This window comes from Cryphonectria parasitica (genome assembly GCF_011745365.1).
Source record: "Cryphonectria parasitica EP155 unplaced genomic scaffold M406scaffold_4, whole genome shotgun sequence".
Taxonomy (NCBI): domain Eukaryota; kingdom Fungi; phylum Ascomycota; class Sordariomycetes; order Diaporthales; family Cryphonectriaceae; genus Cryphonectria; species Cryphonectria parasitica.
Genome location: NW_024468912.1, coordinates 2,317,947 through 2,331,260, shown reverse-complemented (window position 1 = coordinate 2,331,260; position 13,314 = coordinate 2,317,947). Strand labels below are relative to the sequence as shown.

The 13,314-nt window shown below is 27.0% G+C and overlaps 2 protein-coding genes across 2 annotated transcripts; both read right to left on the bottom strand.

Moving 5' to 3' along the window:
- Nucleotides 1-2,819: 2,819 nt before the first annotated feature.
- M406DRAFT_255878 (uncharacterized protein) lies at nucleotides 2,820-2,975 on the bottom strand (the record flags this gene model as incomplete). Its single annotated transcript, XM_040917062.1, has 1 exon — nucleotides 2,820-2,975. A coding segment is annotated over one exon (156 nt), but the record flags the coding sequence as incomplete, so codon positions are not given.
- A 9,795-nt stretch (nucleotides 2,976-12,770) lies between these two features.
- Nucleotides 12,771-12,932, bottom strand: M406DRAFT_255530 (uncharacterized protein; the record flags this gene model as incomplete). Its single annotated transcript, XM_040917039.1, has 1 exon — nucleotides 12,771-12,932. A coding segment is annotated over one exon (162 nt), but the record flags the coding sequence as incomplete, so codon positions are not given.
- Between the last annotated feature and the right edge of the window lie 382 nt (nucleotides 12,933-13,314).

Genomic DNA, 13,314 nt, shown 5'->3' with positions numbered 1-13,314 from the left:
GCATCTCTTATTAGTATTTATAACTATTTAGCAATTCATTAGTTTAAACTTCATTATTAAGCTATTTTTCTTATAAGAACTCTTAACTAAGATATAATATAATAGCATTCTAGTAATAATTTGCAAACTAAGCAAATATGCTTATTTTCTCTCTTATAAGAAAAGCAGTATAGCAGAGGAACTTGCATATACATTCCTTAGAATGATTATTGCTAACTATAGCATGCTAGAGAAAGTAATCTCTAATAGAAATAAAAAGTTCAATTCAAAGTTTTGAACTTTGCTTATAAAACAGCTCAGAATATACTATAGAATATCTATAGCATTTTATTTGTAAACAGATAAATAGATAGAAAGAATGAATCAGATTATTAAATAGTATTTTTAATACTATATTAATCAAGAACAGAATAACTGAATTAATCTGTTGCTTCTTATATAGTTTGCTTATAACAGTGCAGATACAAGTATAACAAAGAAATTACTATTCTTCATACTCTATAAATACAATCCAACAGCTTATTACAAAGTACTACTAGAAATAGATGCAGAAGCTGCAAACAAAAGAGTTAAGAAGATTAAGAAAGTTTAGAAAGAACTCCGATTAGAATTATAATTTATTCAGGAACGAATAGTACATTATACAAATTTCAGAAGAATTGAGAAATTAATTCTATAGGAGGAAGATAAGATCTATCTACTTCGAAAAAATATCAAAACAATTAAACTCAGCAATAAACTTGATTATAAGAAGTTAGGATTATTCAAAATCTTGCAACAGATTTCTCCAGTTAACTACGAGTTAGCATTATCTTATAAGATGAGAATATACTCAGTTTTCCACATCTTACTGCTGGAATCAGCAGCATAGAAAATACTAGCGGATAATATAGCAGAAGTAGAAAATAACGAACTAGAGTATGAGATGAAGAAGATTCTTAAGCACAGAAGCACAGACAACACGAGAGAATACCTCATCAAATGAAAAGATTACTCAGCAAGCGAAAATTCATGGGAACTATAGGAAAACGTTGAAAATGCTTAAGAAAAGATAGCTGAGTACTGGAAAAGAAGGAAAACCAGCGCTTAGAACGATCGCTCCGCTCCAGAACGAGAATCAGGCGCTACAGTTTCACTCTTCAGAAGGGAAAGCTAACCAGACACGCTAGGATTAAGAGCCAAGGAACTCCAGTCAATAACCTCAAGATGTTTCTAAGATATCAGACGAGTTTCCTCTTCACGAAGACTGCAATTCTTCTCATCAGCAAACCCTTCTAAGAAATTGAAACCACAACAAATCATTTCTGTAGCACATTCCTTCAACAACCTTCGCTATTTCCGTACACAATCAAGACAAGCTTGCAATGCTAGCAAGGCTTGTAGAGCAGCAGCATTTGCCAACTCTGCCTCAGCTTTCTCGCTCAAAACCTTGCGCTTTTTACAAATCAAACGCCCTGCTAGAGAAGAAAATCAGTAATCACAAAGAATACTAAGAAACAAAGAAACTAACCAGCAGAAGCTAAGAAACAGCTAGTATTACAGCTTTAATTTAGAGAAATATACTTCTCATAATAAGAAGAGTTTTTAGCGAAACAACAGAAAGCTTCTGTTTTTCAATAATAAGCACAAGCAGACATTTCAATATCAAAAACAGAAATAAGCTTAGCAAGATAATAGCGCTCTTGAGTTTTCACTAAACAATCAGAATACAATTTGTTAATTCTGTTCAATATCTCGATTAGAAAGGCATAACTATATATACAAAGAACTTGCTAGAATACTTACAGAAGATCATTAGAAATAACAATCAATAGAAAGAAGATGATATTATAACTCATTCAACATGCAGATCACCAGCTAGAACGCTCGGAATAACTATTCGAAAGACAGAGAAGGATTCAACATCTTAAGAATTAAGGCTTATATAAGCAAGAATTAGAGTTACAGGATCAGAATGAATCAGCAGCTGATCCATAGTAATCCGAATCAGTTGAATTATTCAGATAATTCAAGTAATCCAACAACTAACACTATTAACAGAACTGAAGAGCTGGATATATAAAGAACACGTTCATTCCTATTAGATAGATCTTGTATATAGCTCTTCAGTTGTTAATCTAAGTATCAGATTACTTTCTATTCTGATAGCCCCAAAGGCAGTGAATACTTGCATCGCTTACTGAGACTTGTACAGTTCCGTATTCAAGAACTTAGCACTTTAATACTGCTCTTGTTAGCATAAACCCCCTTTGTATACTTTGGAATCTTCGGATTGCTGCAGTGCTCATTACAAACTTGCTAGGATACTTACAGAAGATTATTGAGAATAATGATTAATAAAAGAAAGATAATATTATAATCCATTCAATATACAGATTACAGAATAAGCTCTACTAATTAAGGAATCAGATATTATAATCCAATATCGAATATTAATCAGGATTATATAATTCGGATTAGGATTGCTAGTGCAACTATGTTAGCTATGAATATAATTAATATATTCGGAAAGATAACTATAAGGAATCATAATATAATTAGATTAATCAGAACTAAAGAGCTGAATATATAAGAATACATTTATTACCATTAGATAGATTCAGAATATAGCTCTTCAGTTATTAATCTAAGTATTCAGTCTTATATACTGAGTAGCTCTAAAGGCAGTGAATACTTGCATTGCTTATTAAGACTTGTACGGTTCCGTATTCAAGAACTTAACACTTTGATACTGCTCTTGTTAGCATAAACCCCTTCGTATACTTAGGAATCTTCGGATTGCTGCAGTGCTCATTACAAGAAGGCAAATAAGAAATGATTCAAAAAAAAGCAAACCTATAAGCATTCACCGGAATACTGGAATCATCGCAAGAACGATTCCAGCGAACACAACAGGAATACCTTTTAATATCTTCCATTATCTTACACTCCAACCCCTTCGAGATACAGAAAGAACAAAGTATAACTTCAAAACCTTAGAAGTTGATAATTAGAGAAAGCTGAAAGCATTGCTCGGATTTTCAAGAAAGAAACTTTTCGATTCTATTCGACATCTCAATTAGAAAGGCATAACCAGGCCTACAAATAGCTTATTAGGAAACTTACAGAAGTACGTTAAGAACAATAACTGATAGAAGAGAGATAATGTTATAACTTATTCAACATGCAGATTACGAAACAAGCTCTGCTAACAAGGAACCAGATATCACAACTCAACATCGGACAACTACCAGGAATTACATAAGCAAGGATTAGGGTTGGATTACGATAATACAGATAAGCTACTTACTGAATCACTACAATGCAGATCACAGATCACAGTAAGCCAGATGAGCTACAATGAAGAGCTGAATATATAAGAATACATTCATTACCAACTAGATAGATTATTATATATAGCTCTTCAGTTATCAATCTAAGTATCAGATTACTCTCTATTCTGATAGCTCCAAAGGCAGTGAATACTTGCATTGCTTACTGAGACTTGTACGGTTCCGTATTCAAGGACTTGGCACTTTGATACCGCTCTTGTTAGCATAAACTCCCTTTGTGTACTTTGGAATCTTCGGATTGCTGCAGTGCTCATTACACTGATACTTAGATTAATAACTGAAGAGCTATATACTGAATCTATCTAATGATAATGAATGTGTGATTATATATTTAGCTCTTTAGTATAAATATATTGAATAGCAATATATTTAAATTATCTTATTAGCTCTGAATAGCATATATTCAAAGCTATTCTTTCTAATTAGCTATGCTTATAATTCTAATTCTGGATTATATAATCAATGTTTTATTAGAATATTGAATTCTTAATATCTAATTCTTATTACTTATAATCTATTTTATAATCTGCATATTGAATAAATTATAATATTATCTCCTTTCTATTAGTTATTATTCTTAATAATCTTCTATAAATATTCTAATAAGTCTTTTATATATATAATCTTGCTTTCCTAATTAAGATATTAAATAAAATTAATAAATCTTATTCTTGTGCTGAGAAGACTAAACAAAAGAATTCTCTTCTTTTTTTAATTCTTACAAATACTATTATTATACCTTTCTATTCTTTCTGCAAGGATTATAGTATTCAGTTCTATTAAGTTTCTATTAAGAATTCCTCTTATTATATCAAATATATTCGCTTAAGCTGCTTCTAATATAATATTCAGAGGCTGAGTGCAGCGGAAATTCGTTGAATAAGCATTCAATACTAATGCCTGAAGAACTAACTCGAGAGTGCTGAAAAGCAGCTATATAATGCTGCTGCAAAGATAAAATATTTATAAAAGCAAAAGTATCTGTAGTTCAAGAGAATAATAAAAGCTGTTCGCTGAAGCCTTTTTAGTATAAAGGAGTTAGAATATGAGGAAGCTGAGGAGGAGCAAGCTTATATTGCTGCTGGAGTTTGTTCTGTAGTTATAGAGAAGTTCGCTGCTATTGCTGGGAATTCTTTCTTTGAGAATTTTGATTGGAATTCTGTAAATATAGGGAATTTGGTAATAGATTGATTGGATTTCCTGGAAAGTAAGATTTCTAAAGCTTCTAAATCTTGGTTTGGAGCGGAGTAATTATTCTAGATACTAGTTTCTTTTCTTTTTCAATACTCAGCTATTTTTATTTAAATATTTTTAATATTTTTCTATAGTTTCTACAAATTTCTGCTTACTGAATAGTCTTTCTATTTAATGAGATATTCTCTTATACTGTTTATATTTTTATATTTAAGAATCTTCTCTATTTCATACTCTAGTTTATTATTTTCTATTTTTGCTATATTATTTGCTAGTATTTTCTATACTGCTAATTCTAATAGTAAAGTATAAAAAACTGAATATATTCTTATTCTATAAAATAATATTAACTTATAATTAATTAGGAAAATCTATTATAAGATTTTGAATAATTCTAACTTCTTATAATCGAGTTTATTGCTAAGCTTAGTTATTTTAATATTTTTTCGAAATAGATAAATCTTATTTTCTTTCTATAAGATTAATTTCTTAATTCTTTTAAAATTTGTATATTATATTATTCATTTCTAAATAAATTATAATTCTAATTGGAATTTCTTCTAAACTTTCTTAATTTTCTTAATTCTTTTATCTGCAGCTTTTATATCTGCTTCTAGCAGTATTTTATAATAAGCTATTAGATTATATTTATAGAATATAAAGAATAATAATTTCTTTATTATATTTATATCTGCATTATTATAAGCAAACTATATAAGAAGTAATAGATTAATTTAATTATTCTGTTTTTAATTAATATAATATTGAAAATATTATTTAATAATCTAATTTATTCTTTCTATCTGTTTATCTGTTTGCAGATAAAATGCTATAAATATTCTATAGTATATTTCAAGCTATTTTATAAGCAAAATTCAAAACTTTAAATTAAACTTTTTATTTCTATTGAAAATTATTTCTTCTAGCATGCTATAATTAGCAATAATCATTCTGAGAAATATATATATAAATTCTTCTGCTATACTGCTTTTCTTATAAAGAAGAAAGTAAGTATACTTGCTTAGTTTGCAAACTATTACTAGAATGCTATTATATTGCACTTTAGTTAAGAGTTTTTATAAGAAAAATAACTTAATAATAAAATTTAAATTAATAAATTGCTAAATAATTATAAATATTAGTAAGAAATGCAGTAGTTTATAAAGCTTATATTTTTTTATTTTATTTTTCTTATAGCTATTATATTATTATAAAATATTCTTAATTCTTTTTCTAAAGCTTAATAAGATTTAATATTTTCTAATATATTTATAAATTGCTTTAATTCTTTAATATTTATATACTAATATATTATATATATTCTTAATATAATTATTTTATTTATTTGAAATTATTAATTCTGAATTCTTTTCTAAGAATTCAATTCTGAAGATAGCATTCAGCTTTCTATATATATTAATAAGATTCTCTGATTTATCTTAGATAAAGATATTCTATATATCTAAGAAATCTGTATTTTAATAATTTAATCTTTTATTAAAAGTATCTGCTTATTCATTTTCTAAGCTTTTGCAATATATAATTCTAAAATCAAATTATAAAAGAAATTCTATTTATTTAACTTATTGCTTATTTAAGATTTTAATTATTATAAATATAATTAGATTTTTATAATCTGAATAAATTATAATTAAATATTATATATTAATAAGATAGTATTATTATTTCTTAAAAGCTTTTATTATTGCTATAAGCTTTTAATCTGAGATTTTATAATTAATTTCTAAGCTATTTAACTTTTTTAAAAAGTTGCTTATAATTCTTAAATATTCTTAATTATCTTGCTAACTAAATTATTTTCTAAGTATATATTTCAATATATTAGTTTCAATTTTAAAAGATTTATAGAGATCTGCTTTATACAGAATTAGCTCTGAAATAATATGCTTAATAATCTTATTAAAAGCTTCTTATATCTTAGAGATTTATTCAAAAAGCTGCTCTTTTTTAATAAGATTTATAAGAAGATATATAATTCAGCTATAGTTCTTAATAAACTGCTTATAAAAGTTAATATATTTAAGAAAAGATTTAATATTTCTAATATTTCTAGAAATTAGCTAATTTTTAATAGCTTTTATTTTATTTTTCTATAGCTTAATATATTCTAGCTTAATTATAAATTCGAGATAATTAACTTTTTGTATATAAAAGTAATTCTTTGCAGATTCTATAAGAAGTTTCGCATCTTAAAGTATTTATAATACTATTTTTATATATTCCTTATATTCTCTCAGTATTTGAGAGTAAATAAGAATATTATTAAAATATATAATAATAAATTGATTCAAATGCTTATATAGAATATAATTAATTATTTCTTAAAATAAAGCTAAAGTATTTATTAGATTGAAAAGCATAGTTAAATATTTGTAATATCTATAGCATATTCTGAAAGCAGTCTTTTATTCTTCTTCTTTCTTTATTCTAATTAAATTATAAGCTTTTTTCAAACTAGAGCTATAAATTACTATACTTCTTGCAATTTATTTTGCAGTTTTTTAATAAGTAATAACAAATATTAGTTTTTAATTATAATATTATTAAATTGCTTATAATTAATATATAGCTTAAGCTTGCTATTCTTCTTAAATATAAACAGAATAAGATATTCTGCTAGTAATTGTAATAATTATATATATTTCTTTTTGAAATTCTTATTAAGATACTTTTTAAATATTTCTAGTTATGCTTTATTTAATCTATAAATAAGAAAGAATTTAAGCTATTTTCCTTCTTATAGCAGAATCTTATGATTATATAAGCTATATTTTAGCAATTCTGTATTCAATTCTTTCTGAAATAATTTCTTGAATTTGTAATATTTCTGTAATATGCTTGCAAGTATTGATTCTGATCTATATACTGTTTCTGCTATCTGGAGAAATAATAAGTATTATTAAGCATGCTTCTTTTCGCTTGTTGTTTTTAGTAGCGTTTTTGAGAGCTTTGAGTATTTACTTCAGGCTAAACTAACTGCTTAAGAATCTGATTTCGAGATTTTTGTATAGATTTATAATTCATATTCTGAAGCTTTTCCTTATTGCTCCGAAGCGAACTGACTTGCTGAGAATCTCGCTTCTATTATTTTGCTAATCTATTAGCACTCTAGCACTGTTTGAGTTTGCTTATTACTAGATTCTTCTTCTTAAACTGCTAGCTCTACTGATTTGAAAGTATATATAAAGTTATTTAAAGCTTCTTTTCTTGAATATTTTTTAGTAACTGATTTTCATTCTGTATCATTAATTGCAACTATTTCCCTAAATATAGCTTGTTCTTATAAAATCTAACTAGTAATTCAATTAATTCGAGAATTATGCTTCTTAAGCTATAAAAGCTTTATAATCAGCTCATACTATACTATATCTATAATATTAAAGGAAATCTTAATTATATGCTCTTGAATTAAGATAGATAAATAATCAGTTTCCTTATTAATTACTCCTTAGTTGTATGCAATAGATTGTTCTTTTATAATGCTAAGAATGTATAGCTACTTCTTTCATTTCTACTATAGTTATGCCTGATTAACAATATATAGGAATATAAAGTTTCTCTAAGCGCTACTATTCAATAATACGCTATATTTATATTCTTGAATATATATATTAAGCTTGATATAAGCATAGTTTGCTTTAAAAGCTTTATATAGAAACTATTCTGATCTAATTATCTGCAGTTCTCTTATAAGCAATTTTAGCCTTTTGAGATTATTAAAAGCTGCTTATTCTTTCTCTAAGCTTGCTTTGCTGCTTCTTAAGTAAGCTTTTTAGCTTGCTTTTGCTTATATTATTATTATTTCTAGTTTTTTTTCTGTTAATACTAGTTATAAACTTTGTTATTAATATAAATTGTACAAAATATTATTCTGCATTGCTACTATTCTATTTTCTTATCTATATATTGCTTGAAGCAGTTATTCAATAGCTTGATATATGTATTATTATACTGCTTATTAAGAACTTTCCTAAAGCAAAGCTCTTATTTCTTAACAGCTTGAAGGATTTGCTCTGATTCTCTAATGAAGAATTATTCATACTATACTTTTTTCAAGAAATATGCTCTATAGCTATAATAAGCACAGAAGATCTATGCTAGCTTATAATATAGATTGTAAAGTAAGCTGATCCAAGAGTTCTTATTTTATTATATCTCGATGTTTTGCAAGAGAATATAGATAAAGAGCTCTTCTAGCTCTATTCTATAAACGAAATATTCAATTCATATCGTTTTCTTATTTCATTCAATACTAAAGAGAAATCTTTCTTTTCAAACTTTTGTAAAGCTGTTGGATTCGCTATTTACAGAAAACTCTGATAAATTGCTAGATCATTCGCTCTAGCTTAATTCTTTTATTATTTAAGAAGTATTTTCAGTATTATCTAAATATTTATACTAATAGCTAAAAGAATACTATCTTTTATTCATATTCCTAGTTATAATGCTTAGCATAAATAATAAGAAATGATAAAGAGTATTATTGCTAAGTTCTTCTTTTAATATCTGAATACTTTATTTAGTAATATTAAAGCAGTTTGAATTATTATTGCTTATAATTATACTGAGCATATATTTTCACCTTTTTATTGCTAGCTGCTTATAGTATCTAAATTTCTGAGAAAACTATTCTAAGCCTTTCTTACTTAAGAAATATATTAAGCAGTTATTATTATAGCAAAATATTCAGCTGAGATTTCTATAATCAATAGAATTCAATACTTGCTTCAAGAGAATATTTTTGCTTAGTTGATTAAGTTTCTATTGCTAAGCAATATTCATTTAGCATTCTTTCTAAACTAATTGCTATTTATTCTTTTAAGATTAATAGCAATTATATAATATATATTTCTATTTATTACAATTATAGCAAGTAATATTATTTCTTTTACTATACTGCTTATTAGCAGTATTGAATTCTATGAAATCAGCATATATAATACTGCTTTAAGCTGTATTGCTATATTAATTACTATTTTTATATTGGAATTTCTTGCTTATATTAGCTAGAAATCTTTAAATCTAGCTTTCTTCTTTCTTAAATTTCTTTATCTATTGCTTATATAAATAATTATTAATACGAATTGCTTAATTAGAGAATATTACAAAGTTCTTTAGCTAATCTTACTTAGAGATTTCATTTTTAATATTATTCTTAAATTCTTTATAATAATATTTTATAAAATTCTTATCTTCTTATAAAAGTTTTACTAAAAGTTATTTAAATTTAATTATATAAGCAAAAGCTGATTTAGTTTGCTTAAGATTTATAAATTGCTAAGCTATAATATATTCTTTATTAGAATTATTAAAGATTTTCTTAAAAGCTTTTTCAAAGCTTGCAAAGAAATCGAATATATTCTTAATATTCTAAATATATATATTAGAATTATTCTAATGTTCTAAATAGTTATATAAAGAAAGCTTATATTAGATAAGAGTATTCTTTTCAAAATGAGTTTCTATAAGAATAATTTTCTCAGATTTCTTAGTAAACTGAATTTTATAATGCAAAAAATATACTCTGCAGTAAATGAGAAATTTATATAATATTTTTTAATTGCTATTATATATAGCAAGCTTATTCATCTTATATAATTTTCTAATATTATTAGTAATTATAGAGATAAACTATATCTACTAAGCTTATTAAATTAGCTAAGCTTATTAGTTAGTAATAATAATGCTCTAAGCTTATTATTAATTATACAGATTCTGAATATACTGAATAAGCTAATATATCTGATTAATCAGTTCTTTCTAAATAGAAGCATACAAGAATAAAAAAGTTTTCTAAGAAGCTATTATATTTCATATTGCTCAAAAGAATAATACTAAACTATTCTTAAATAAGAATTATTAAAATATAATAAGCATTATAGTAATCCGAAGATTCCAAAGTATATAAGAAGTTTATGCTAATAAGAGCAGTATTAAGTATAAGCTTTGAATATAGAAATATAACTGTAGTAACTATATAAGTATTTACTGCTTTTGGAGCTATTAGAATAAAAGAGTAATCTGATATTTAGATTAATAACTGAAGAGCTATATATTAAATCTATTTAATAGTAATGAATGTGTAGTTATATATTCAGCTCTTTAGTGTGAATATGTTGAATAGCAATATATTCAAGTTATTCTGCTAGCTCTGGATAGCATATATTCAAAGCTATCCTTTCTGATTGGCTATGCTTATAACTCTAACTCTGAGTTATGTAATCAATGCTTTGTTAGAACGTTGGGTTCTTGATATCTAATCCTTGTTACTCGTGATCTGTTTCGTAATCTGCATGTTGAATGAGTCATAACACACAATCTCAGGTAAGCATAGTGCTAAGAGCTTGTTGTTTTGGTATCATGATCTTTATGATAGTAAGCTTTTGATATTTTTGGGTTGCCAAAGCTGCTGATTTCCCAGGTGAGCATATCAGTGCAGTGGCTTCATGAGATGAATCCTCAAGGAATTCCTCAATGCAGTATATGATCGTAGCTACCACTTGTAGAAAGCATTCTATGTGTAATGAGCACTGCAGCAATCCGAAGATTCCAAAGTACACAAAGAGGGTTTATGCTAACAAGAGCAGTATCGAAGTATCAAGTCTCTGAATACGGAACTGTACAAGTCTTAATAAGCAATATAAGTATTCACTGCCTTTGGAGCTACTCAGTATATAAGACTGAATACTTAGATTAACAACTGAAGAGCTATATATGAGATCTATCTAATGGGAATGAACGTGTTCTTATATATTCAGCTTCTTTAGTTCTGTTGGTAGTATTGGTTATTGGATTTCTTGGATTATCTGAATGATCCAATTAATCCAGATTACTATGGATTAGCTACTGATCCATCCTGATTCTGTAATCCTAATCCTTGCTTATATAAGCTTTAGTTCTTAAGATATTAAATCCTTTTCTGTTTTTCCAAATAATTATTCCAGATATTCTAGCTAGTAATTGTCAGGGTAAAAAGGGCACACAAGTGAGGTGAAGGGGTGTGAGCTGCTCCCAAGCCGCTCTGTTGACGCTTCCATTCAAAGGGACTACTGAACCTATCTCCCCCCTCCTCTTTTTCGCTGCTGGACCTGTTGTTCCCCTTTCCCTTATGTACACAATTGGCCTGGACTAGATGGGATGACAATGGCCTGATGGCCACGCGGCATCGTACGAGAGCGCTGCTTCGGAGCGAAGCCCTCGCAGCAGCCCTGAACCGCCACCAGGGGTCGCAAGGGCCACCTATTTCCTTTGTGCGCATACAAGCCCTAACAGTAATCTGCATATTAGATAAATCATAATATTATCTTCTTTCTATCGATTGTTATTTCTAATGATCTTCTATAAGTATTCTTAGCAAGTTATTTGCATACATGATTATGCTTTCCTAATCAAAATATCGAATAGAATTAACAAATTGCATTCTAATCATTCAGTAAAAACTCAAGAGTATTATTATCTTGCTAAGCTTATTTCTGCTTTTGATATCAAAATGCCTGCTTATGCTTATTATTGAGAGATGAAAGCTTTCTATTGTTTTGCTGAAAACTTTTCTCATTATAAGAAGTATATTTCTCTGAATTAAAGCTGTAATACTGATTATTTCTCAGCTTCTGCTAATTAGTTTCTTTATTTCTTAGTATTCTCTATAATTACTGATTTTCTTTTTCAGTAAGGCGTTTGATTTGTAAAAAGTGCAAGGTTTTGAGCGAGAAAGCTGAGACAGAGTTAGCAAATGCTGCTGCTCTACAAGCTTTGCTAGCATTGCAGGCTTGTCTTGATTGTATACGGAAATAGCGAAGGCTGTTGGAGGAATGTGCTGCAGAAATAATTTGTTGTGATTTCAATTTCTTGAAGAGGTTTGCTAATAAGGAGGATTGCAGTCTTCATGAAGAGGAGATTCGTCTGATGTCTCAGAGACATCTTGAGGTTATTAACTAGAGTTTCTTAGCTCTTTTCCTGAGCATTTTTAACGTTTTTCTGCGGTTCTCATGAGTTTTCGCTCGCTGGATAGCCTTTCCATTTAATGAGGTATTCCCTTATGCTATTTATGCTTCTATGCTTAAGAATCTTTTCTACTTTGTATTCTGATTCATTATTCTCCACTTCTGCTGCATTATCCATTGATATTTCCTATGCTGCTAATTCCAGCAGTAAGATGTGAAAAACTGAGTATATTCTCATTTCATAAGATAATGCTAATTCGTAATTAATCAGGAAGATTTGTTATAAGATTTTGAATAATTCTAATTTTTTATAGTTGAATTTATTGCTAGATCTGATTGTTTTGATATTTTTTCGAAATAAATAAGCTTTATCTCTCTTCTGTAGAATTAGTCTCTTAATTCTTTTGGAGTTTGCATACTGCATTATTCGTTCTTGAATGAATTATAATTCTAATCAGAATTTCTTCTGAACTTTCTTAATCTTCTTAATTCTTTTATCTGCAGCTTCTATATTTGCTTTTAGCAGTGCTTTATAATAAACTATTGAATTATATTCATAGAGTATAAAGAATAATAACTTCTTTATTATACTTATATCTGCGCTATTATAAGCGAATTATATAAGAAGCAATAGATTAATTCAGTTATTCTATTTCTGATTAATATAATATTAAAGATATTATTTAACAATTTAATTTATTCTTTCTATCTATTTATCTATCTGCAGATAAAATGCTATAGATATTCTATAGTATATTTCGAGCTATTTTATAAGTAAAGTTCAAAATTTCGAATTGAACTTTTTATCTCTATTAGAGATTACT